The 26997-nt window shown below is 40.9% G+C and overlaps 1 protein-coding gene across 2 annotated transcripts in view; it reads left to right on the top strand.

Annotated features, from left to right (window-relative positions):
* Positions 1-26997, top strand: part of adcy2b (adenylate cyclase 2b (brain)) — a 51020-nt gene that overhangs the window by 15310 nt on the left and 8713 nt on the right. Inside the window, exons 5-19 of one of the 2 annotated variants that reach the window (XM_044052992.1) lie at positions 3257-3405; positions 5119-5230; positions 7151-7278; positions 8866-9024; positions 9947-10079; positions 14967-15143; positions 15226-15266; positions 15358-15438; positions 15923-15992; positions 16639-16736; positions 17386-17470; positions 20267-20404; positions 21717-21869; positions 23288-23472; positions 25352-25436. In XM_044052992.1, coding sequence (XP_043908927.1) covers positions 3257-3405; positions 5119-5230; positions 7151-7278; positions 8866-9024; positions 9947-10079; positions 14967-15143; positions 15226-15266; positions 15358-15438; positions 15923-15992; positions 16639-16736; positions 17386-17470; positions 20267-20404; positions 21717-21869; positions 23288-23472; positions 25352-25436 — 1794 coding nt within the window. Of the gene's footprint in view, positions 1-3256; positions 3406-5118; positions 5231-7150; positions 7279-8865; positions 9025-9946; positions 10080-14966; positions 15144-15225; positions 15267-15357; positions 15439-15922; positions 15993-16638; positions 16737-17385; positions 17471-20263; positions 20405-21716; positions 21870-23287; positions 23473-25351; positions 25437-26997 lie in introns of both variants that reach the window. The other variant, XM_044052991.1, reaches the window with a different exon arrangement.

Genomic DNA, 26997 nt, shown 5'->3' with positions numbered 1-26997 from the left:
GTTGGAACAATACACAACTCCTTATATGGACATCCTGGGGTGTGTGTTTATAGGTTGCATATTCAGGCATTAAATATGTTTGTTCTCTTTTGTCTTTTTATGTGTTGTTGGGTCAAAGTAGTTATGATTCATTTTATATCGCAAATTTCACCAATTAAATCCAATTTTAAACATTTTGAGCACTTTTTGCTCAGGTGTGTTTGTATAGTTGGTGAAAATGTTTCATCAGATTGCCTAGGTTGTGTGGAAAAAAAGAATATAAGACACTTTATATTGCAAATGTTTATACCCTCTGTATATACAGCATGTTTTAACATAGTAATGAAAATGCTCTGTGTTCTAATGGTTAATACCTAACCATCACCTGTTTGTGAAATGATACTCACACATACTTATTACGTATTATTGTCAAAATATTTAATCTACTTTCTTGTGGAGTTAATAAGTTTATCGTGTCCACAGACATTTGGTTGATACATTCTTTCTAACCATATAAACATAAAATAAACATAAAATAACACATTAATACCTGGTGTTTTTTTAACCATATAATCATTAGCTAAGATTGTTTTTTTTTCCTTGTCCTTACAACTGGTGAAGAAACATGATCAGTTACTAATATGTCTAGAGCTGAAACAAGTACTCGATGAATCGTTTATTAATCGATTACTAAATAAATCGTCAACTATTTTGACAATAACTATTAAATTTTCTGACATTTTATGGACCAAACAATTACTCAATTCATTGAGAAAACGATCAACAGATGAATCGATTATGTCATTGATAAATGAAATATAGCACAAATGTAATTTTTTTTCCTATGAGTAGGCGTATCGACATAAAATATATTTGTTTTTTATTTTTTAATCATGCAAATTCAGTTAAAAAAAGAGTCATTACCACAAGTCTGTGTATGTTTTCGTTTTGCTGCCGACGGTGGCTGAATAATTACAAAATGTTTACCACAGCAACTGTCTTCATGTTGGATATGATTGCGACTGCGCGTGTGTGTGTTTTATGTTGTGTGAGCATGCACATTAACGCCTAAATAAACACCATCAAATCCCATTCAGCCACTGAATACAGATCACTTTAGTTCATTAATCAAACACATGGTTAATGAAGCTGCGTCTCTTCAGGCTGCTGTGCTCCCACTGCATGCTCACAGTGGAGTTTTTTCATTTTGCTTCACTGCTGAATAAGTAAATAAGTGCGGGTGGTGTGTGTTTCTATTTTTAGCACGAGCCCCCACCATCCACTCTCGCTACTTAATTTGCTGCTGTGTTTTAGGAAATGAGCCTGTGGTGTGTGAACAATGTAATGACCCTCTCTGCTGTGAGCTGCATTTATGAGTCACACCCCCTCAGGCTGCTGTTCTCGCTCTCTAACATGCACACACACACCCACACTCGAGCCCGAGCACCTCGATCACCCTCAAAAAAAGCCTCCATCCAATGTGCTCTGTGCTAAATTAAAGCTAAAAAACCCACATCTTGCAGGGTTATACAACAGTTATGGGTGATGGATCTCACAACTCTGAGTCTCAGAAATTCTTTATTTCCCCCCCTAGATAACGGATTATTTTATACAGGACATGGCTTGATAAGATTTCCAGTGCTGCCACAGGTCAACCGTTAAAACACTTGAGGATTTTTTTTAAGGTCAAAGAGCAAATGAACTTTGTGCAGTTGTACAATGCAAAGTTATTCCAGTCAGGTAGGTGTGATCGATGAGAGTATGGGACACTTCTAGTGCTAGTGTAGATGTGCCGCAGTGTTATCAAACTGCTACTTGTTTATTTATTTGGTCTGAAATGTTTGCACCTTCCCTCAGGTGGCACCCGTTCACGTCCTTTCTGGCAATTAATTAACTCGTTGTTTACAGGTCGATCGCACCGTGCGTGCACGTGTCCTTTCGTTTTCACCTTTAATCTACTCATAATAATCTAATATCCAATCTTAAAAGTCATTTTTAATGAGCAGATTCACTCTGCTGCTTTTGTCTGCAGTGCAAAGATATCGTCTGTGCCTCGATAGTTTCCTGTGCTCAGTGCTGGAAAAAAATAGCTCCAATGAACCATCATTAGTGAGATGGGGAGGGGCGTCTTATTTAGGATTTTAAATATTAGCTGGTTGAGATGGGCTATTTTTATATCGAGTAAGAAGAGACGAGAACAGAATGCAAAGAAAATCAGAAAACGTGCTGATCAGTACAGACCAGAACAGCACAGAGAGCAATAGAATAGAATAGAATAGAATAGAATAGAATAGAATAGAACAATACACAGCTGCACACAAGAAGAACTGATGCACCACACATTTTTATATTTGAACCTGTGGGTCAGAATTACACGATCCAGTGTGCAGATTCTGCACAACCACTTTGTTTGAGGTTGACTCATATTGTATCAACATATTATGGGATCTGAAGGAAAACATATGACATACGACATACAGTCAAAACAACAGAGAGCGCGGTTGCCAACGTTGCAGAAACACGGGAATAATAGGCGTCACACTTACACCTGGCGTTACACTGTTGTCATACTAGTACATCACCTTGCCCCAGTCTTTTGTTTTTTAATAATAATAATAATCAGTGAACCCATTTGATGAATCAGCAAACTGGAGACTGAAAGTGAAAGTGCAACGGCAGCAGATAATTATCACATGATGATGAGAGGAGACAGCAATAACAGGCTATAAAAACATTATATTGGTTAGACGTTCGCCAACAACAAGTGTGAGAGAGGGGAGAGCTTGTTTTCTAACCTTAGCAGTAGCTTTCTGTTTTGTGTCCGGGAGGAAATTATCCACACAGCTTCCTCTGCACTTTCAGCTGTCAGTGTTTTAGTGCATCTCCACTGCAGACCTTTGTTTTTTTTTGCGTCTTGTGGTCGAGATTTTCTTTGAGAGGGGCACTGAGGCTTGTTAGGGTTTGGTAAAGTGCTACAAGCCGCAGCAAATTATTGTGAGAGTGACAAAACAGAGGTGATCATCATAAAACCATAAGATTAACAGAGCTGTGATGCCTACAAATGTAAATTCAAAATGTAAACATACTGTCTGCATCACTGTTGTTAGTAATCCACTTTAACACATCAGGATAATTCTTTTGGATGTTATTACATCATCATCGCTGTATCCTCGTGTTGGTATATAAAATCTAAACTCACCAGAAACATGTTACTTGCCCTACTCTGTCACGTCTGGGTTTTAATCCCTTCATTCCCCTCTCTCTCTTCTGTCTCTAGGAGCGTCTGCTGTTATCCTTACTGCCTGCTCATATAGCCAGAGTGATGAAAGCCGAGATCATCCAGAGGCTCCAGGGGCCCAACTTTGGTCGAGCTGAGAGCACCAACAATTTCCACAACCTCTACGTGCAGCGTCACACCAATGTCAGGTACTTCTCCATTCTTCTGCCTCCACATAACAGAGGTTATTATTTTCCGCTCTCATCTCAGTGCTTGATTGCTCCTATACCATCTTGTCCTCCCGCTGCTCGCTGCTCACCCTTTGTCTTCTTTTGTCCTCCCTTCACTACCTGCTCTCACATTTGAGTTACTCCTATACTCTGTGCTCCTCTCAAGTCCTTATCATCTCTTTTTATATCTCCTCCTTTCCTCACCTTTCCTTTCTTGTCATCATCTTGTTCCCTCTTCTCTGTCACGGTGAAATTCAAGTTAATCCCTCTTAATTGTACTCTGGGGTCACTTTGCCAAAAGAAGAAAAGCGTATGCCCTCTGTTCTCGATGAAATCCTCCTCTATATTGTGGGGTTTTCACAGCAGAGTACACAAATCCAGGATTAGCACAAGAGCCTCTCTGCAGAATGTCCTCTAAAAACCTGTTTTCCATCATGCTGAAGCTTCACAGGGGGAAACTACAGTATATCTCGATGTCTCTTTAAGTGGGCCCCAGGTGTGTGTGTGTGTGTCCTCATGTTGATCTGCCTATTATCCGTCCAATAATAACAAAACATCATATGGCCTCCTCACAGTGACGAGGACAATCCTTCCAGAACAAAGAAGTGACAGTCAAGGACAGGTGACAGTATGGTTCTGCTGGGAACCTTCTGCATCTCGTATGTCTTTAGCTGCAATAGCGTCTCATCCTGGGGACAAGCAAGCTAAATTACAAGAGGCTCAAAAGCAAAAGTGAAAAACAACGGCACACTGACTGATTTTATTCATGAGTTAAAAAAACGTTCACTTAGTACGTAATCCAATCCAATCCAACTTCATTTGTTAAAGCACTTAAAAACAACTGCAGTGGACCAACGTGCTGTACAGAATAATAAATGAAAGACAGAATAAATTAAAGACATAAAAGCTCACACGAGGCAATAAAATACATACAAAAAAAACAAATAAAATAAATTAAAGGAAATAAAACATGGGCAAAAGTAACAATAAAGCACAATAAAAACAAAATAATATGTCAACAACCTAAATTGTGTCAAAGGCCGATGAGAAGGGATGAAGTAAAAGAGATTAAAGCTAAAATCATTTCAGTCAGCAGTGTTTTTTTGACTTTTGATTCTGATATTTTGGTTCTTACTACTCACCACCTCCTGTTTTTGCTCTGGCTACGCAGGGGAAGTTTTTGTGTCTTAATCTATTTGACTTACTTCTGAGGGGTCTTAGCTGAGGATGTAATGCTATTTGTTGGCTTTTTTTCCCCCTCATGTAGCAAATAGAAGACCCATTTTACATCATTTCTGAAAGCTGCTTTCATTGTCATAAAAACAAATAGTCAGTGATTAGTCCAGATTCTTATTTCAGACCTATTTGATTCATAGTTTGTTCAATAAAAAGGTTTCACTTTGTCGTAAAAATATTCCCTCAGTTGCCTAGAACCTTTAATAGCCATGATTATAGTAAAAAGTACTCATGAGATACTTAAATTGGTTTGTGGACAACAATACAATACAAGTTAATTCAAACATCAAATCACATCACGTATAAAATGTCTCCCAGTGGGTGCAAAAAAACAATTTATTCTTCTCTTAATGGAGGACAATGGAATGTAGGTTGTGTTATTTGATGGTTGTGTTTATTCAGTCATGCTGATTGAACCGTGCTTTGTTTGTTGTTGTATCCTCTTGCTGCCTGCAGCATTCTGTATGCGGACATCGTCGGCTTCACCAGACTTGCCAGTGACTGCTCGCCAGGTGAACTCGTGCACATGCTGAACGAACTGTTTGGCAAGTTTGACCAGATTGCAAAGGTAAGTCCGAGTCAGCAGGCGTATACCACGGTATAAGTTATTTAAAAAAGTAGGAAAGAGAAGGATCACATGTACAGTATTGTTCATACGTGCCATACAGAGGATGTTCATCACTTTAAAAGGAAAAAGAGAAGCAAAACAGCCGTGTAATAATTTTGTTTGTGAGAACATTTTATTAAAAATAGCAACAGCAGCATTTTAGCTGAGTCATGCTGTGAGATATGTATATCTTCCTTCATGTCAGCCGGAGTATTATGTTTTATGAAATGCCTGGTTATTATCGCCCGGTGATATTGTGCCGATGTTGTTATCAGACACAAAAATGTATGTATGTATGTCATGTCATTTAATTTATAAATTCAGGGTAAATAAACCAAGCACGCTCAATTGAATTATATGCTCAAATAAGCTAATTATGACATAACCCTGAAGAGAGAACCGGGTCTCTGTCAATCACAGGAAGTGCAACCTTGAAATGAATGTTTTCTCTGTGTGCAGCGGCTACAGTCGGCCTTCACACTGTACCTTCAGAGAGTGTCGTGTCCACTGACAGCTGCAGGTTGTAACCGTGTGGGCTGCTCAGAGTGTATCTTTCCGTCTCATGGGTTCTCAGAGATTCGGGTCTAAAATATCTGAGTCAGGCAGGCTGTCTCGGCTCTGTGTCCAGCAGCTCTGTCCTTCTTCTGCCTGACCGAGGTTTGCGTTATATAAACCCCCGGTCGAAACGATGAGCAGTTACACATCCCACATGTGGAATAACAACTAATGCGTTATGTGTGTGGGTGTTAGGTTTTGGGCTTGATGAATGTGACTGCGTGTGTCAGAGTTGTTTCGGGGGTGAAAAAGAGCATGGAAAAATTTCATTTCTGTTCGATAAAGTGGTTAAAACTAAATGAAATGACATTTTATGTGGATCGCGCCAATTCAAAACATGCATTATCTCAAGGAACATTACATAGTAAGGGAGAAACTCAACAGTTAGGCGTCAGTGGAGAGACAAAAGTCCCTTTTAACAGGAGGAAATCTCTGACAGAACCAGACTCAAATGGCCCTTTTCCATTATGGTCCCAGCTCACCCTGCCTCGCCTCGGCACGCCACAGTTTAGGTTGGTTTTCCACTACAAAAAAAACCTCAACGTGGCCGGAGTCATCACTGCACATCTGCATGAAACTGCTGTGACTTTGTTTTACACGGAAGACACACACACACAACAAGTGACTAGTGACATGTAAAGCAGTTGTTTTCAGTGTAACTGAATCATTAGAATCAGTTAATTAAAACTATTTGTTCAGTACTTCTTGCATGACCGGAGCACAGACTCAGGTCAGACTGGGAGACAGCGACAGGGTTTGTGATGCCTGTCTCCGATCAGCAGTGCTGTCGCTAAATACACCAGACTCCTCTGTTAAATATTGAGATTTTAGACATGTTCCTGGTAATCGTTGGAGATTAACCCACGTCTTTAGAGTTGTTAAGTCTTTTTAACTGAACTACAGTTCGGCATTGTTCGCTTGATTCTTGTGTCGGACGTCTCTTCCTGTGATGGCACTCTGACCAATCAGTGACAGGCAGTCTGGCAACGTCACGCATAGTACTACATCGCCAGAGCAGGTACTGGTACCACGTACTATGCTAGTGGAGACGCGAGGCGGTGGAAACACGTCAAGATATGTGCAGCCATCTGCTTCAGCTGGTTTGGGGTGAAAGGAAAAAAAATTGAGGACAGAGAAGGGTGAGAGAAACGGAAAGAGAAAGGTTGGGGGAAGAGATTAACGAGAGAGAGAGATATATAACTGTTGTAAAAAAGTACTGTAATCCTCATTATGGTTTCAGCACAATGATGTTATTCATAAAGCGGTTTACCAAATGTGCATTTCTTCTTCTCCCCTTGTTACTTTTTTCCCCTTTTTTTTTTCCAGGAAAACGAGTGCATGCGAATCAAAATCCTGGGAGATTGTTACTACTGTGTGTCTGGTCTGCCAGAGTCTCTGCCTCACCACGCCAGGAACTGTGTGAAGATGGGCCTGGATATGTGTGAGGCCATCAAGTAAAATACCACACCTCTCCCTCTTATTCACACACACACACACACACACACACACACACACAACCAGAAACACAAACACAAACAAACGCACGCCTATGAAACAGACTGAGCAGAAGGAATGCCAGACTTTTTCAGCTGTGTTTGAATTCCAGAGTCAACACTGTGAATGCAATATGATAAGCCTCCCAACTAAATAAATGGACATTTCACACGAGTGACAAAAATACTCGGTTTCACCTCCCTCCCATTGCTTTTTACTCATGCATGAACACACACATACACACACACACACACACACACACACATTAGCTTCACAGACCCCTATGTACTTGGCATGCCTGCACTGACCTTTAATCAAAATCAGATTAAAAGATGCCATTGAGCTCACCTTTCACATGATGAAGCCGAGTCTTTCAGTGCTGGTGGAGCGGATTTTCCAGCCTGACCGAAATGGAACTTTCAGAGGAAAACAGTGCATCATGAATCATTTTTGACACATGTCACAAAACACTGGATACTGGGCAACATTCGTGATGGAATTATAAACATGACAGTCTCCAAAAATAACAACATTTTGGCGACAAAAACGTCGCCACAACTTTTTCAGTAACACATAATGTATGTCACAACATTCTGGATGATACACTTAACAGAGAGATAAATTCTACTGAAAATCAGAAATCACACATCTTATGTAGACAAAAAGCAATGTGTTTATTAAATAAATAACTCTTTAATACAAAATGTAATTTGTGGGCCACACAGTTAGTGGTTGGCGCCGTTGCCTTTAAGTCTCAAGTCTTAACCGTCAAGTCTCAAAAAAGTCCAAAGTCATTCTCGCAAGAATCAAGCGAGTAGAGCTGCAACTAAGGATTATTTTCATAATCGATTAATCGAGTAATTGTTTGGGCCATAAAATGTAAAATGTCAAAATAATTGATGATTAATTTAGTAATCGATTAACAATCGATTAATTGAGTAATTGTTTCAGTCGAGTCCCTGCTTCAAATCAAGTGAGGTACAAGTCAAGTCATATGAATATAGAAAATGAAGATGATTTCCGAGATATTCCACAATTAAAAATGCTAAAAAAAGACAGTCATTTTGCTAGAGTTTTATCAGGAACAGAAACACTGTATTACTCATACAATGTAAGGACTGCTTCATGGTCCCATACAACTGAATTGTTGTATATAAAATATATAATTAACATCAATACAATGAAAATAAATAAAACTACGGAGCTTAAAATGTTAAGGGAAGGAAATGGAAATCGTCTTTATTGTCATTATACATTGGAAATCACACAACAAAATTTCAAGGTCAGGTGGAGGGTTGATCAGACCCGCTGCCGCCTCGAGGGACCGACCTGACCCAACGTGTCTTACATTCTAACATTGTTTTTGGAAGGAACACTGAAATTAGACCTACATTAAACCGTGGAAATTAATTTCAAATATTAGTCCTTGTCCTTGTTCTCCTTTTCTTTGGTAATCTTTGACTTTTTGTCCACACATAATATTGTTTCTAACACAACTTAATTGTTGAAAGAGCTGCTATGACAACGTTTTACGTGTGTCTTCACAGAAAGGTCAGAGATGCCACTGGAGTCGACATCAACATGCGCGTCGGCGTCCATTCGGGGAACGTCCTCTGTGGCGTGATCGGCCTCCGGAAGTGGCAGTACGACGTGTGGTCACATGACGTGACGTTGGCCAATCATATGGAAGCGGGAGGAGTGCCAGGGTGAGAAAATATGGTTATATACAGTACATACAAATACAAATGCATGGAGCATATAGAGAATTTCTCAAATTTTAGGAAGGTTCATTGGCAGAAATTGAATATAATACCCATAGGTATACTTGTATAGGTGTATTTTTGCAGTCTTATAAACATTTCTATGTAAACAAAGTGAACAAAGAACAACACCCTTTTTGGTATGCAAAGGCAACCATAGTTCCCTGTTGTGGATCTTTAACAAAAAAAGCCACTGCAGCAGGTCTTTGAGCTTCAAAAGATGTTGCAATTGTTCTCCTGATAAATCCTGGGTGTTCTTTTGTAAATATGCAATAAACCAATCAAAGTACGTGAGGAGTACAGAATACAGAAAGTATGTGAGGAGATTGTCTGTGTATGTAACAAAGCTGAGAGTATTTTTAGTGTTTTGTGCACCTGCCAATGTACTGTAGGTGTCTTTGTTATGAGACTTCGAAATTACCTTTAGAGCGGATCAAGTGTGTGTGGAAATGCGTTTGTTTTATGCGCCCAAGTATTTGGTATTTAGTATTTCAGCCAGGTCTTTTGTATTTGGTTAATTAGCTGGATGTATGTCATTTGGTCATTACGTCTGCCTTCCCAGCACCGAGATGTAGGAAACTGGCTGGTGCCTTTTTCTAAGCCACACTCAAAATAAACTCTCCCATTGCCACCACATTGTCTCACTGGACTGCCAACACTGTTTTGTCCTCTTATGCCTGCCAAGGGGAATTTGAAAATAAATAAATAAATAACTACAGCAGCTGAAAAAACAGAATCCATCCATCCATTTACAGGGTAACAGACAAAGCTGGTGGCAGGTCCGAGTAGCTGTGAATCTGGGATGTCGGTAATAAAGACACAGGCTCTTAACCTATTATCATTCTGTTTACTTCCTGTCCTAAAACAGGAGGGTCCACATTTCTTCTGTGACGTTGGAGCACCTGAAAGGCTCGTACAAGGTGGAGCCCGGGGACGGACAGAGCCGGGACTCCTACCTCAAAGAAAATGGAGTGGTCACCTACCTGGTCATTAACCCAAAGGTCAGAAACCCACTCACCCCTCTCACTTCACTTCTCTTACATTTTTAGTCACAGTCAGAGAGCATTGTTGCTTTGTGGTTCATTTGGATTGTTTGGTTGCTTTTAGGTTTTTTATCACTGAACTGTTGTACTGTACATGGGAAGTTCATCTATTTAAACCTGTATGTTCCTGAAGTGTGAAGCCCCACCCCCACCTCTTTTCTTTAAGCTAAATAACACAGCCAAAAGTCTGCAGGCTCTGAAGCTCCCTCCAATAATAGACACCAGGGTTTATTACTATGCCACTCCGACTCTGGAGAACTGGATTGAAAAGAGAAACAGTTAAGTGTGTATTGTACAAAATATGTCAGTAATGCTCTATTGTTAAAATGACATGACTGCTTCTTAATCAAGTGTCATTAATTAGAATTAAAGCGAGGTTAACAGCTTCTGCAAATGCTTCTGATTCATGTGTTTACATCACAGTTACCTTCATTTAGCAGATTCTGGCCTGATGATGATGATGATGATGCTGCTGCTGCTGCTATCAAAATTCAATTTATTCCCAGGGGATGCATGTAATTGCCACGTTGCAGCAGAGGTTCATATTTAGAGTTTTTGTGTGTTTTGGATGCAATGAGTTATATAAATGAGTTGTTGTTGTTTTTAGTTCAGTTTTAAGGCGTTGTCCGTTATAGGGTTATGGTTAGGGTTATTCTGAACAGCAGTTAACTTAAGCCTGCCCCACACTAGAGGATTTTAAAAAACGTGGGAGGGCACAGACACAATATACTTTGTGACTGATTCCAATGTTTTAATCCTAGGAAAGCACAGATTAGATTGATCCAGTGAAGACGCAGGATCACACACTTGGCGTTTAATCAAACAATTTCAGGGAGGAGATTCCAGGGATTTGGGATCTCACAGGAGGCACTCACGATTGTCGGTGGGGCCAGATACCGGGGACCGACATCTGGCCAATCATCCTCTAGTGTTGGGACCAGGGTTGACCAGTGGTTAATTATCAACATCTTTCTTTGCAGAACTATGAGAGTTGATTTCAGCACCATGGACAACACCACTGTTCCAACAACACTTGCTGGTCAGGCTTTTTATAAAAAACACCATTTTTGACAAGGTCAAGCAGAGGAACATAATAATAAAACATTGTAGCAAAGACAACATGTTAAGAATTAGTCTTCTTGAGACATTGTGAAGCTTCGATTGTCCAACAAGGATTAAAATGGCTGGTTGAGGATCTGCCTCTGCTATGAACCTCATGCTCAGAACATCACTTTAAATCTATATAGAAATTGCTGGCATTTACTCACTGTGCTCAATGTGGTGGGTTTTTTTTTTGGCAAGAAATAATGTGCTCATCATCAGTCCTTCTTCTACCTTCCTAATCCCTCCATCCACCCACCTGAAATATCTGCAGCAAGACCTCCCATGTTCTTGCTTCAGGCTTCCTGTTTTCTCTGTCTACTTTCTTTACAGACTCTGCATTTTCTCAGTGCAAAAGAAGCTTTTTCTTTTTTATAGAGGAATTAAGGCCTTGGTTCTTTCAGATGAATCTTAGAAATGCTATAATTTCTCTTAGTGTCCCCTTTTAGTTCTTGTCAAAGAGCTTCAGTGATAATTTATTCCCACACTCGCACAGTTCTCATGTGGCGTCTTTCCACCAACACGGCACAGCACGGTTAAGTTGCGTTTCCACTAGCGTAGTAACAGATACCAGGTACTTTTTTTAGTACGCGCTCTGGCGAGCTTCCAAGCGAGCTGAGGCATGACGTTGTCTGACTGCCGAAGTGCCGTCACAGGAAGAGATGTCTGACACAAGAGTCAAGCCGAACAATGCCGAACTGTAGATCAGTTAAAAAGACTTAACAATCCTGAAAACGTAGGTTAATCGCCAACAATTACCAGGGAAATGTCACGAGCGGCGAGCGGCATCACAAACAATGCCGCTGTATTTCAGTCCAGTGGCTGTGTCAGACAGAGTCTGTGCTCCGGTCACGGAGGAAGTACTGAACACATCGTTTTAATTAACTGAGTCTAACGATTCAGTTAAACTGAAAACACCTGCTTTACAAGTCACTCGTTACTTGTTTGGTTGTTTCGCGTGTAAAACAAAGTTACGGCAGTTTCATGCAGCCGTGCAGTGATGACTCTGCCCACATTGAGTAGGTCCTATTTTTGTAGTGGAAAACCAACCTAAGCCACGTTGCGCCGTGCCGTGCCGAGGCGAGGCGAGGTGGAAAAGGGGCTTTAGTGCAGAGTAAAGTTAATGCTTTAACATCAGAACAAAGATTGAAAATGCTCCTCACTGGCACAGGTGATAAAACGAGATGTGACAGAAATGAAACATCTCCATGCCTTCATTTCAACTGTCATATAAGCTGCATATTATCTCGATCCCTTTCCCCCAGATGAGATATGGTTCCAATCAGGGTTGGCTACGACCCAAACCATAATATAAATGAAAGTTTTAATCATTAATGGAGAATGTTGTTCAACTTAAAAGAAGGCGAACAAAATAGTGGATCACACCCCCTTCTTACTGGTTGTTTATACTTTTTATTTTTTGCAGACACTGTGTTTTTTCGGGAGTGCATATCATGGGAATTTGCTAATGTGCATGTGTGCATAATTTTCAATTAACCTTCTTTTTTGTTTTTTTTTGTAGTTTCCTATTTATTGATGCAGAGCAACAACACTTGAGGAAGGAGAGAGAGACCTAATTTACTTCCCACAGTTCTGCAGTAATTAAATTAAATTAAGTTTTAGCTCTAACCTGAGCCTCTGGGTATTTTTAAGTGCAGTTGCTTATAGCACAACATTATCACCTTATAGGAAGTCTTTGCAATGGAGATGGCTTGATCAGATTTTGGGGGGTGCGTGGGTGTTATGTGACAGTTACAAGAAGCCTTGAGTGGATCAAGGTCAGATTTGGAGCATGGATTACAGGAGGTGTCATCTCCACTGTCACTGTCATTGACTGTCACTGTCATTGCAACCCCGAGGAAACAAACACAACCATTTTGGACAGTGTTTATTTCAGTTCTTACAGGCTTTTTTTTGTCAGGTTCTGTCAGTACGTATCTTTATCAAAGGTATGAGGCTTTCTACTACTACAGAGAAGTATCCACTTCTTTTTTTGACAAAAAATGTTGAAAAAGGAGTGAGAAAAAACTTCTGTTTTCACCATGTCGTGACTTTAAGTGGAGCAATGTTTGTTTGAGCGGTAAAGTGGAGTGCTGTTTTTCAGAGAGAAGCCACTCGGCATAGATGTGGATATAAATGGAGCGCTTCATCAGTGTTGGCTGAAAGTGCTTCAGGTAGCTCCAAACAATGGCAGGCTGGTCACGGAAGTCAAGAGCTGTCATTTGATCACTGTTCCCAAAGAGTCCTTTTTTTTTTTACTGCACACCCACAGAGTGTGAGCTTAGTTGAGATGTTAAAGTCCGGCTTATGTGGTCGCAGTTGTTGGATCAGTGTGGGCATTACAGATTCTGTGAAGGCTCAACATAGTTGTAATGATAAATCACCTGGATTCTCTGCTTTTATTGATATGTGGACCAAGACCATTGATTTTGTTTCTCATGAAATGGATAAGCCAGTGTTTTTTCATGTGTTAACATCTGAATTGGAGTGGTGGCCTCGTGGTTAGGGAAGCTCCCCAACTCATCCTGTATAGCAGGGTTTTTCAGTCCTGGAGCCACTGTCCTGCATGTTTTAGATGTTTCCCTGGGTGTGATGGAGTAGGGAAACATCAAAAACATGCATGGCAGTGGGTCCCCAGAACCAGGATTAAGAAACACTGCTGTATAGGATGGGTTAAATACAGAGAAGTAATTATATATATTAATATACTAAACAAACTACACTATACTTACATACATAGGGGCGTTAGGGTTATCAGATATTGTGAAAATATTCAGATATTCCCTTGAGGCTGTGAAAATTACCTTCTTACCTTACCATCTGTACTTTCGAACTCAAAGTATTAAACTATAAATGGCAAGGTAACAAGCCATCTATGGTTTAGTACTTTAGTTTTTATGGCAGAGGTGTCAAACTCAAATGAACTGGGGTCCAGTGAGCATCTAGCCTGGTCAAGCGGGGGCAGGCCGGAGAAAAAAAAGTGGGAAAAACAACTGTTGGGTAGTGGGTGGGCAATATGATATGATATTTCACAAATTTTAAAATAAAAGTCTTTGTTTTGATATGGAATGATGCAAAAACATGTATATGACACTAAATAAATCTATTAATATGAAAAACATACAAAAATAAACGTGAATTGATGGACAGCTGTAATTAAAACACTAAATATGCTTATGTATAGAATTTGCTGCTGAATGTAATACATTTAACAGCCAGTTAAAGTATTGCTGGCCAATATAGTTAATATTACATTCTGAGGAGGTCGCGGGCCATGTTTTCATTATGTGATGCGCAGCATGTAATTGATTGGGGGCCATATATGGCTCGCCGACCGCCAGTTTGACACCTGTGCTCTATGGTATCTATGGTTTAGGAAACAAAGTACTTAAACGCGCCGCTTTGCAGATGCTTTGTTGCTAAGCTTGTCTGCTGAGGAGGTTTTTGCTTGCTTTTGTCCTCCATTTTCCCAAAAGATTAAACCCAGTTTTCAGAACAACATAACATGACTGTCTTATTTTTCTGATGGTCCAGGAGGGCATTCAGACTGTATCTAAGGTTAATAAGTAAGCTGCACTCACAGCCCCTTCCGCTGGATCACGTCGATTTATATTTTACACTCCATTAGGTTTTTAAGGTTTGGGTTTGGATCTTCCTCCCCAAGTTTGAAGTGACAGAATGTGTAGTCACATACTGTACATGGAGTTACTGAGTTTCTGTCTCTTTTCCTGTTGTTTTACTTAGACCGAGAGGCACAGCCCGCTGCTGGGCGTGCGCTCTCGTCCGTCCCTGTACGGCGCAAAGATGAGAGCGTCCGTCAGGATGACCCGATACCTGGAGTCCTGGGGAGCCGCCAAACCCTTTGCCAACCTCCACCATCGAGACAGCATGACCACGGACAATGGCAAGATCAACACCACGGTGAGTACAATGCAGCGGCCTTTGTTTCACTAAACACACACACACAGATGCAGGCATCGTCATGGTGCGTTTGCCGTTTCAGGACGTTCCAATGGGCCAGTATCACTTCCAGCGGCGAGAGAGGTGAGTCAAAGGTTGCCGGTGTGATAACGATCCGTCTCGTCCCTTTGTTCTTCATGTTTGAACGAGTCCTCTTCTTTGCCTTCGACCGCAGGTCTAAATCTCAGAGGAGGAGGTTCGAGGAGGAGCTGAATGAGCGAATGATTCGCACCATCGACGGCATCAACTCACAGAAGTAAGAGTCTGTTGCACCGGTCAGGCTCAGTCGCACTCAGTTAGAGAAGCTTCCCATCAAATCAAATCACAACATGAGTTCCATTGTGGTCCAGAGTGTGCTTTCAGGTCAAACTTGTGCACGTGGAACAAAACCCATACATAGTTCTGTAAAATTTGTTTTACAGATTGTCTTGTTTTATTTTATGGCCTGCTTAATCTTAACAGTACATTTCCTACAAAGAATATGATGTGCATAATATTTAGTGTGCCCAGGAGGGGAAACAACAACACATTACCATCTGTTTCTTTTCTGGAAAATCACAAAATGTAATGCACATATTCAGATATTTTGCATTTGCTTTTGTTTTCAGCGCAGTGCCACAGATATTTATAGAACCACTTTACAGAGCAACAACCCCTGTGCTCCTTTTGTAACGTCTCAGTGTTTGTGTGTGTGCGTGTGTGTGTGTGTGTGTGTGTGTGTATTGCTCTTGTGTCTCCAGACAGTGGCTGAAGTCTGAGGATATCCAGAGGATTTCATTGTTCTTTCACAACAAAGCACTGGAGAAGGAGGTAGGAGGAGGAAATGCATACGCATACATGTTGTTCACTGGGAGAAGCAGTCAGTTGAAATGCATGGGGAACAGTGAAGCAGTGAAGTCATTATAAGGGCCAGTACAACCTGCAGGATCACTGCAAAAAATGCCTCTAAAAACACAAGAAAATATAACCACTATTTAGGGAAAATGACTTGTTTCAAGCGAAATGATCTGCCAGCGCAGCAAGAATATGTCACTTGTTAAGTTTTCTTGAAACAAGATAAAAAAATACCTTCAAACAAGTCAAATTATCTTAAGTATCTTCACCTTAATAAGTGAATAATATATTCTGTTATTATAGGTTTTTTGCAGTGATATTAGACATACTATGTATTTTAATAAAGCAACACTTTATGTAATGTGCAATTTTATACCTGCCAACTAAAATTAATTTCCAAATATTTTGATAATTGATTATTCAGTAGATTTTTATTTTTATTTAAGTTTCTTAAATTTAAATATTTTCTCAACTAAATATCTTGATTTTTATTTTTTTGTCATTTTAATGAGCACATTTTGCCCAAGAAGAAAATAACCATTGCTACCTTGTTGCACAGCTTTATAATGTTGTATCGTTATCATAAATGTCCCAACTTTTTTGCCTTATTTCCTCTCAACAGTACAGATCCACAACATTACCAGCCTTCAAGTACTATGTCACCTGCGCCTGCCTCATATTCTGCTGTATATTCATCGTCCAAGTCCTCGTCTTGCCCAAGTAAGTTTAACTGGATCTCACTCCTCCTCCCTGTAGCATCAGCGAATTCCAGCTGTGGCAGCGAGTTGATGTGAAAAAGCCATTTGACACCAGCTGTCTCATCATCAAGACGGTGCTGAAATGAAAAGAAGCAAGGTAGCGAGCGGCAGAATGCTAAGAAGCTGCGCGAGATGAAAGGGCACCATATCTGCGAGTCATTATAGATCAGGTGTGGCGTCTTTTTAATTGCAAGGGGGAGAGAAGACGAAGAAAAAGTCTCCACGCTAATTTACAGCATATGGGAGCCAGTGGTTTGATTCACCATCTGAGAGGGCCATTGATTTTTCTGATTCACCTATCTCACTCTCGTTATCTTTGTTCGCTGTCTCTGTCGCAGCATCGCGCCACACATTCAGATGGGACGTCATCGCTGCTGTAGCAGGGAGCGTTGAATCAGATGTTCCTGCTTAGAAACACAGATATATGATTATATTTATTAATATATTTTTGCTTTTTACTATTTTATGAAACGTATCACATCTTCATTTTAAGGCGTATTATGTAATTGACCCTCAGTAAACGGCTGGAAAATAAATTCCGAAAATGTGTTTGGTGGTTCTGACCCAGTCTCTGGCAATGACTGAGTATTCTGTGTGTGTGTGTGTTACAGAACTGCTGTGCTGGGGATCTCCTTTGGTCTCACATTCCTGTTGCTGGCTTTGATCCTGCTGCTTTGTTTTGCTGGTCACATTCTGGTGGGTTTGTCTCGATTTATCAGTAAACACTCACACACGCACACACACACACACGCACACACACACACACAAGGTTTCCATGGCTTCAGAGGACGTTGCATTGACTTACATTCATTTCCTGGAGACGTACTCTAACCTTAACCATATTTACTAGTGGCCTAATCCTAACCTCAAAACATGTCTTCACTTTAAAATGTAGTAGTTTACATTATGGGGGCTTGCTTTTTGTGCCCATAAGGAAGACAAACGTGATTGTGTAAACAGATTTAGGTCCCCACAACATGAGTAATACCTGTACACACACACACACATAGTGGTGTGCATGAATCATCCTCATGAAATCTGTGCTTGAGGCAGAATATGGAAAGTAAGATACTGTGGTGTAAGGAATACAACACATCTCCTGATGAGATAGATGGATAGTAATTGCTATTTAACTGTGTATAGTAAACTGTATATTCTTTCATATATGCCCATATAGGTTTCTACTGCACCCTTACTGGTACTTTTTTTTTTTAAACTGTATTTTCTTTTTAGTCTTTAGTCTTTATTTGTGTGTGAAATAAAAAGTGACAGTAAACCGGTAAAGCCAGAGGCAAACACAATAAATAACGAGCCAAGAATCAGTCGGAGAGTTGGATGGGTGGAAGCTGGAGAGTTTAGTGACGTGGGGGTCAGGTCAGGTCCAGGAGGGATTTCCAGGAGGGAAATGAGAGAGAGAGAGTAGGTCAAGGCTGGGAAACTAGAGAATGGCAGCGCAGCAAGAGGGAATCGTAGAGGTTGCAAGTCAGGAGCGGCAGGGGCTGTAGAAAAAACAAGGACAACTGTGTTTGCGGTAGGAATACTTTTCAAAAGGAGCTAAATCCATAATAGTTCACACTACATGATCTTTATTTAGGAGGTGCCGTTACTCATTATGAAAACTTGAGACGAGTACAGCTGAAATTTCTGCAGTGCTGTCTGTGATATTTGTCATGTTCTTAGATGTTATATTTCTCTAAATGACGTTGTCTTCTCACACTGAACCTGTTTGGGATTCAGCTGACATCGACTCGTCCCCGTCTTTGTGACACAGATTTGATTAAAATTTCCTGCACGCTGATACTAAGTTTGGGGGATCGGTGGTGCATCCCGTCGTGTCAGCGAGTCTCTGAGGGCCGTGTCTTTCATCAGTTCAATCACAACCACTGCCAATTACAAGCCGATGAACGGGTGATTGGCCGCAACTTGCAAAGCAGATCCTCCGACTCGGAATCGTGTAGAGTGAAATAGGATTATCATGCCTCTCGTAAAGAAATTAGTGACATCTAATGATGAGACTGCAGGTCGTACGACCCCTGCCTTCCTTTCCCAAGCGTGTCAGGGAATGTGTGTACTTGTCTTACACTTCAAAGACCCACACACACACACACACTCGGGCTGGCTTGTCCTTTCAGGCTGCCGTAGATACATGGGAGCACAACTTACATCGTAGCAGGTCTCACTATCGTCTTTCAGACCTTCGCTTTCACTTGTGCTGCCGTCCCTCTGTCACACATCACCCCTGACACTCGTCTCCACCCTGCCTGCCTGCCTGCCTGCACTCTCTTCTTCACCGTCCTCTGCTTCACCTGTCACTCAATGATGAATTTAGCAAAAAATATGATCCAGGAGAGGACGTCCTGTTTTTAAAAAAAATAGACTTCAGTGTTGTCTCGCTTCTTTACTGGAAGTCTTTGTATTGGATGTTATTATTGTATCCATTATGGTAACAACACTGCAGTTTTAACAGCAGCCATTATATGTAAAGGTATTACAGAATCTAATCTACCTTTTGTTGTCCCCAACAATAGCGACGACAATAGCCAGTCCCATCTGACTGCTGCTGTTGTTTTTCTTTATCCAGAACAAGTGGAGGAGTGATGAGTGTTGTTTTCCACGCCACTACAGCTTCTTTTTTTTCAAGTGTTTCACGGACAGTCAATAAACAATTTCTCTTCCTTACTCAAGAGAGTATTATCACCCACAAAATGGGTCACTTGTAAATAATTGGCAGTTTATTAATAACCTTGGGTCTGTTCTGACCCAGATATCAGCTGCATACACACAACAAGCAAAAGAGAGAGATTATGTTTGATCAGTGTGTACCAAGCATCAATTTAACACTCAATATGTTCTTGATAAAAGAACCACTGTGGTGAGTGGTGATGAAGCACACTACTGATTAATTGAGAACCTGTGCGTTACATCGGCTTTAGTGCTATCCATTCAGAGTCAAAAGACTTCTTTGAAAGCATGCCACACCGTAATTGTGATCAGACACTTCTCTTGGTCGAGTCGCATGAGCTTCAGCAGGGGCAAAAACAAATAACTCAAAAAACTCTCTGAACTCATGAGAATATCTGCATTTCTCCCCCCAGGAGTCCTCACTCTGTCTCGCAGCTCTATTCTCGTGTCTCAGAACCAAGGTCTCGTTGCAACTGTGGAGTCCCTGCAAGAGCTCATAGCAGTGTGAACACGGTGTCCCTGAAAATAAGCTGGAAATGGAACACAGTCTCCAAGACAAGATAATACAGTACAATAGGAATTGTCAAGATACTTAATTCAGTTTGATACAATAGCTGCCCCAAAGCTTGTGCTTATATTCAAGAAATATGACTTTTTTTTAAAAGGGATCATTTGAGCCATTGTCCACAAAGTCCCTAAAGGATGAAGCTGTCTGGTCTATTAGGATGACTACAGTGTGGTATTTTACTCTTTTGGTCTGTCTGTCTTCCTCCTCTGACAAATTCCTCTCTCTCTTTGCATTCTCAGCAGGGAAGGAAGGGGTCCAGCTGCTCTCTCACATGGTTCCCCACTTCCTCTCGCATCATTGTCACCAACAACCCGTGGCTGCGTTTGGTCCTCACCCTGACGACCACTGCTCTGATACTGGTGATGGCGGTCTTCAACATGGTGAGAAGGTGGAACGTGGCAGTGCAGTGTTGGTAGGACGAGAGCGCCCAATACAGGAGACGTGCTGAAACAAGTCAGAAAACCTGTCTTTGGTCAATCTGTGGTGGCTGGGGGATCCGCTGTATCTGCCAACGTCATATGGTTCATGAAGCTTCGCAGTGATCCAATCCAACTTTATTTATAAAGCACTTTCAAAGCAAACAACAGCTGAAACAAAGTGCTGTACTGTATCAGAGATAACTAAACCAAGTAAAATACCGTGAGACGTAATATACCTAAGAACAAACAATAAAACATACAGTAAGGCAGTAAAATACTGTAGTATAAAAACAACACAAATATAATATACAAGTCATACAATAAAACTGGTAAAAAAAAATGGGTTTTAAGATGCGTTTTAAGGGTGGACAGTGAAGGGACGTGTCTAACATGCTTGTTCCACAATCAGAAAAATCTCTGTCGCCTCTGAGCTTCTGTCTAGATTTGAGTAGGAGTGTATGGATTAAGCAGCTCAGAGAGGTAAGGCGGGGCAAGACCATTTAAGGATATAAAAACAAATAAAATCATTTTAAAATGGACTCGGTGGAGTGAGCCTAAAATATGGCGTTATGTGTTCCCACTCACATGCTCCAGTTAAAAGATGCTCCGCAGCGTTTTGGACGAGCTGGAGACATGAAACAGAGCTCAGGCTTAATCGATCTAACCAATTACTGCGAGCATTAATAATGCATTTACTTGTTTAATAATATGGCATTAAATGTATGATTCATATACTTTAAGGTTGAGTATTGCATCTATTGTAAATGGTGAAACAGTTAAGTCTTATGATCACCATGGAGGCCCAGACTAAGAAAATCATCTCATGCATGTTAGTTATTGTGTAACAACCATCAATCAGCATGATAATCCAAGCACGTGCTATAATAGATACCACATATAATCTGTCTTCTGGGTAAATCTGTGTGTTGCAGATAAATTATAACTGGACTGTGGCTGTGTGACATTTCAGTGATGGATATAATCTACAGTCCCCCAGGGAGGTCCAGTTGCACTGTGGTTGAGGCAGATACCACATAGTCCACGGTTCACTTCCTGCCTGGAGGACCTTGGTGCATGTCATAAACCGTCTTTCTCTCTCTCTCTCTCTCTCTCTCTCTCCCTCTCTCTGTCTGTCTGTCTGTCTTTGATTCCTGTACTCACACACACACACACACACACACACACACACACACACACACACACACTGTTATCTCCCAAACAAATCCGAAGTTGCCAAACAATAAACTTCCAATTCTGTTTTTTTTTTCATTAGTTCTTCGTGGAGGATCCTGGAGGAGCTGTGGAGGAAGCTCTGACAACTGTTCCACCCGAGGTCCGAATCATTACTCCACCCGTGAATCTAAGTAATGACAGCCTGCTGGATTACCTGGAGGAAAACACGGGAGGAAACAAATTTTACCTGCCAGTAAGTACAACTCTGAAAGGTCAACAGTGCAGGCTAAGGCACTTACACATGTTAAAGTATGAATATATTACATATTTTTGTTGCACATATTGGAAATACTAGCCGCAAGTATGTTTGTTTAAGTGCATAATTGCCTTTAAATCAAAATGGCTTAGTAGCATAACACATAGTGTGTGGTTTATGTCTTGAGCTTACTATGCAAACAAAGAACCAGTATTTAGCCGATTTAGGTACTTGTACTGGACAAAAAACACTGAATTAGAAAACCCTAAAATGGGATTAAGATCCAAAAATATTATTCATGTTTCACCAAGCACATTCTGTAAAGAAAAATATAAATAAAAAGCAGCAATTTTTGTTTATTTCTTTTTTATATGAGCTGTGAAGATTTGTTAGACAATATATTTTTGAAATGGATCATGGATTTCTGGGTTGGAAGATGTCAAAGAAGGAGAACAACAACCTTTCTGGTATCTGAAGGCCACCGTAGTTTCCTAATGTGCTTAAGATAAAGATAAGTTAGTCTTTTATTAGTATAATAAATAATAAACGTGCATTTCTATTAACACTAAGACTATAAGTAGTTAAAAATAGTGTAAATTATAGACAGTTTCCAGAATATGTACAGTGTGGGCTTGACAGTATAAACAAAGATTGAACATGGGATATTATAATATATCCTCCCTAGTATTATACTAGGGAGGAGTGAGCGTTTGTTACTGATTCTTACACACTGGACCTTTAAATAAGACGACACTTACCTTAATCATGTTGGTAAAAACATGTTTGTGTACTGAGCTCTGTCACAGACAATGACACATCAGTTTTATTAGGTTTGACAAGTGAATGTCAAAGTGTGCAGCTGTTTTCAGATCTAATATCACAAGGGGAAAGAAAGAAAGAAAAACAAGCTGTTTATTTTAGTCATCAGTGGTGCCAGATTTTTTCAAATGTAAAGGGAATTCTTAAAGCTCAAGGCTTTTTCTGAACCAGCACATTATATAGAGAATATTGTTACTATGTAAACAATTAATCGTGGACATTAGATTATGTTTTAAACCCAACAGTGCTGTGTAAAAATAAACTCGAGCAGCAATGTTGGCAATGTTCTAGACTTTGTTTTTCATCAGTCTTTTAATTAAATCTGTTGTCACATCTTTACACTGTAGTTTTTCGTTTGGTTAAAATGGAAAGTGAGGTTATTAAGAGTGCAACAAGTCCAGCTCTTTAGATGTCTGTGTGACCAGTGAACACTTTAGATGTCTGTGTGACCATTTACTAACTCTCTCTCTCTCATGATTTCAAATTCAGCATATTATGATGGTCTGTTTATTCATGTATTCATTTTATTTATGTGTTGCATCTATTGCCACCGTAAAGCACTTGTATTTACTTGTTTATTATCTTGCTATCCTCAGTACTTCATCTACTGCTGTATTCTTGGGCTGGTGTCGTGCTCCGTGTTCCTGAGGATCAACTACGAGCTGAAGATGGTGGTGATGCTGGTTGCCGTGGTGATCTACAACATCATCATCCTTCAGACACATGCCTCTCTGCTGGACGGATTTAGCGAAGCGCTGTATCCCACAAATGAACTGGACAGGTAAACCTGCACAATGTGCATGCACACACGGTACATACACAGTTGTCTTTTAAGGACACTGCATTGGCTTCTATTAATTTGGACAACCCAACAAAGCATTATCCCCATAAACATAAACTTAACTTAACATAAACTTAACTTTAACCTAACCAGAATTGATATCTGAACCTTAACTAAACCAGGATCTGATCTCCATGAGGACTACCGGTCCTGACAAGGTCAGTGTTTATCCCTGAAGAGATCCTAAAGAGGTAACAAATACAAGTGAACACAGAGAGAGAGAGAGAGAGAGAGAGTGAGTTTCTTACACTATCTCTGCCTCTTTCTCCAAGCGTTAATGAAACAGTTTGAGACAGCCTCCGTTTGAAAGCTTTTGCACCCTCTGACCCGCGGCTTCCTCGCGTCAGTAGAGCGGAGCCTGTTAGAAAGACTAATGAGAGCGGACCTCTCGTGTTCAGGAAAGGACTATTGCTGAGGTAGCAGTCTCTCCCACACAAGTGTCAATCAAGTGGAACCCTTAAGAGTACGATTACAAGTGGCAGGAGTGAGATGCCGGTGTTTTGTGTGTGTTGATGGGGCTATAAATTCATCTTTCACAGGTGACTGACAACTGGAGCAAATCACTTTAGAGCTGAGAGTTTTCAGAGCACTAGGAGAGACCGGTCCCACTATCATCCTTGTCTTTCTTATTCTCACTATTAGCGGGGTGTGATGGTTGTGAGACTCCTGAATCCTGACACAGACGTCTGCAATCTTAGAAGATGGGGGACACTCTGTAACTGCGAAAATGATTATTTGATTGGGCGAGCAGGATGAGGTGTTGACATTGGGTAAAATATGCTACTGTGGAATTATAATAACAAGTTCAGTGATTTTTTTTCTCCCTTTTTACATCCAAGGAAAGGAAGTGTGTTAAGATTAAGAGTTTCTGTGTCTGTAGCCCCATGTTTATAGTGATAGTTTGGGTTTTTAAAGCACATAGTAATTGCTACAACTATCCATTCCTGCTTGAGTCTACTAATATCTTAAGAGTTTTGAATGTTTGCCATTTTATCTTGCCGTTACTCTGCCTTTTCTGACAGGAAAAGTTGCATCAAAGTCCATAGAGAAAATCTGATATTTGACATCATGCCACTAAAGAGTTATGGATTAATTGCTGCCTCCATGAGTAAAGGTGCATTCACACCATTCCTACTAAATCAAATCCTAATATGTTTGGTCCGGCTCATTTGAGGAGGTGTGAATTGCCAACCGAACTCTGATCCACACCAAGGAAGCGAACTCTGGTCCGCCTAAAAACGTAGGTCATGGTTCGCTTCAAGTGAATTAAATGCAGGAAGCGTACTACAACGCAGGACACTGTCCGTAAACACAACCAAAACATACGCACGTGCAGCGTATATGTGGGGAATACGGGGAATACATTATTCAAAGGGTTCACTGAAGTGAGAAAGTGTGAAAGCACACTTTGACGTGTGGCAACCGAGTCCCCAGTTGTACCGAGTCTAGCAGAGACTATTAGGTGTGAAAGCGAACCTTAGTTCAGATGTGTTGTTTTGTGACTTCAGTGTTTGAAATCATTTGTTCAGATTTTTTTACCTGGAACAAAACCTCCCAAACAAGGCAACAGTAGACGAGCAGCTCCTCTGTCCTCACGAGCTAAACATGCTGTTTTTCCTCTGTTGAGTTTGGTGCAGCAGACTTTAGTTTCCATTTGGAAAAGGATGTTTAACCATGAGATAATTCACAACACAGACGTACCTCTTTAAAGCTGTTGTCATCTTTTGTCTAACATTTGACCAAATCCCTCTCTCCCTCTCTCTCTCTCTCTCTCTCTCTCTCTCTCTCTCTGTCTCTATCTCTGTCTCTGTCTCAACAGACCAGGAATCCTGAAGGATCTAAAGACAATGGGCTCTGTGTCTCTCTTCATCTTCTTTATCACCCTGCTGGTGTTGGCCCGGCAGGTCAGTCGTCTTCTTAAATGGCCATAACAACGTAACCAGACGCCACTATGTATTGCCTATGTATTGTGGTCTTTAGATAAGACATTTATTTGGGTCACTACAGGTCACTCACTGCTCTTGTTTTATGGAGAATCTCTGCTTGACAATGATCTCCACCTCGCTCTGAAATACAGTTTGTAAGCAAGTGAAGGCTCCTTCAAAGATTTGGCTCCACATGTTGGAAGATCAAAAAAAAAGTTGGTTGAGCCAGAGTCTGGCACTCACAGTGTTTGCCACATATGTGACCCACAGTCAGCTGGCAGAGATGTGGCATACACTAGGGTGCCGTCCGTCATCTGTGACACCACAACAGATGTTCTGTGGATAGAAAGACTTCCCCCCAGAGTCTCCGGACCCAAAACTGTGGCGAAAGAGAGAGAAATGGAGACACACTTTTGTGCTCCATGTGTTCATCTCATTCTGGGTCACTGTCACCAGGAGGGTGGGGAGCATTTTTATGGAAACACAATCTTTATTTTTTACTGTCATAGCTAAAATCCAGGCTGTGTCATTCAAGGGTAACTGCGTTTATCTCACCGGATGCTGTTTGGTTATAATTCAGTGCATTATGCTTCATCATTGTCATGAAAATAATTAAAGGGTCACGCTGGTGTTACTCTTGACACATCTGTGTGTAAATCAGGGCCGGGGACGTGGGGGTGCAAAGGCTAACAGAATCCATTTTTACATGCTTTTAGACTGCAGTTAATAAATTTGTCCTACAAAATGTTTATCGCCAGCCGTAATGAGTCCTTCCTGAGCCAGTTAGTCAGAGGGAGGGGGAAGCATCAGTAATTCATCCCAGAAGAACAGCTGCGCGACGGAGCAAAGCTCATTCACAAGCTTGTTAGTTCGTTTTTTTTAAACGGCATTTGGAATGAGCTCAGTTTCTTCTGGCCTAGTTTGGCGATACTTGGAGTTCCTGTTTTCGTCATTCAACCAAGTGCTCAAACTTAATTTTCACGCATGTGTGCGCATATATATACACACACACAGATGGCGCTCAGACTAATATCCTTCCCAAAGATAGGAGCTGGTTGATGATTCTTTGAGCCGCCTCAGGCTAAAACACAAGATCTCTGTGTGCACATTAGTTGGTAGATCCCTCTAAATTGGTGGCGTTCTTTAATCCCGGAGGAAAAATATTTAATGCACACATACATCATCCAGACTGGATGGCTGCTGCCCACACACGTGAAATAAATGTCACCGGAGACTGAAAATGCTCCCACATACGAGTACACATCCGTGCACATACAGTGTAGGTCAGCCCACAGGTAGCCTGGAGCTCTCCGAGATATATGAGCGTAATGATGGCGTGTTCAGGGACACCCACCCCCTCTCTCTCTCTCTCTTTCTCTGCCGTCTCATAGACAAACACACACTCCTGGGATGGTTTGACCCCAATAGATGAGAGTTGCTGACATACTTGGATCTGTTTAAAACTCCCTGAAGCGTGAAGAACCAAAAACATAACAAAAGGAGCGGTGGCTATACTTTATGCAAAACACTGACACACTGT

The sequence above is a fragment of the Solea senegalensis genome, linkage group LG20 (genome assembly GCF_019176455.1).
Source record: "Solea senegalensis isolate Sse05_10M linkage group LG20, IFAPA_SoseM_1, whole genome shotgun sequence".
NCBI lineage: Eukaryota > Metazoa > Chordata > Actinopteri > Pleuronectiformes > Soleidae > Solea > Solea senegalensis.
This window is presented reverse-complemented; position numbering and strand designations above follow the sequence as displayed.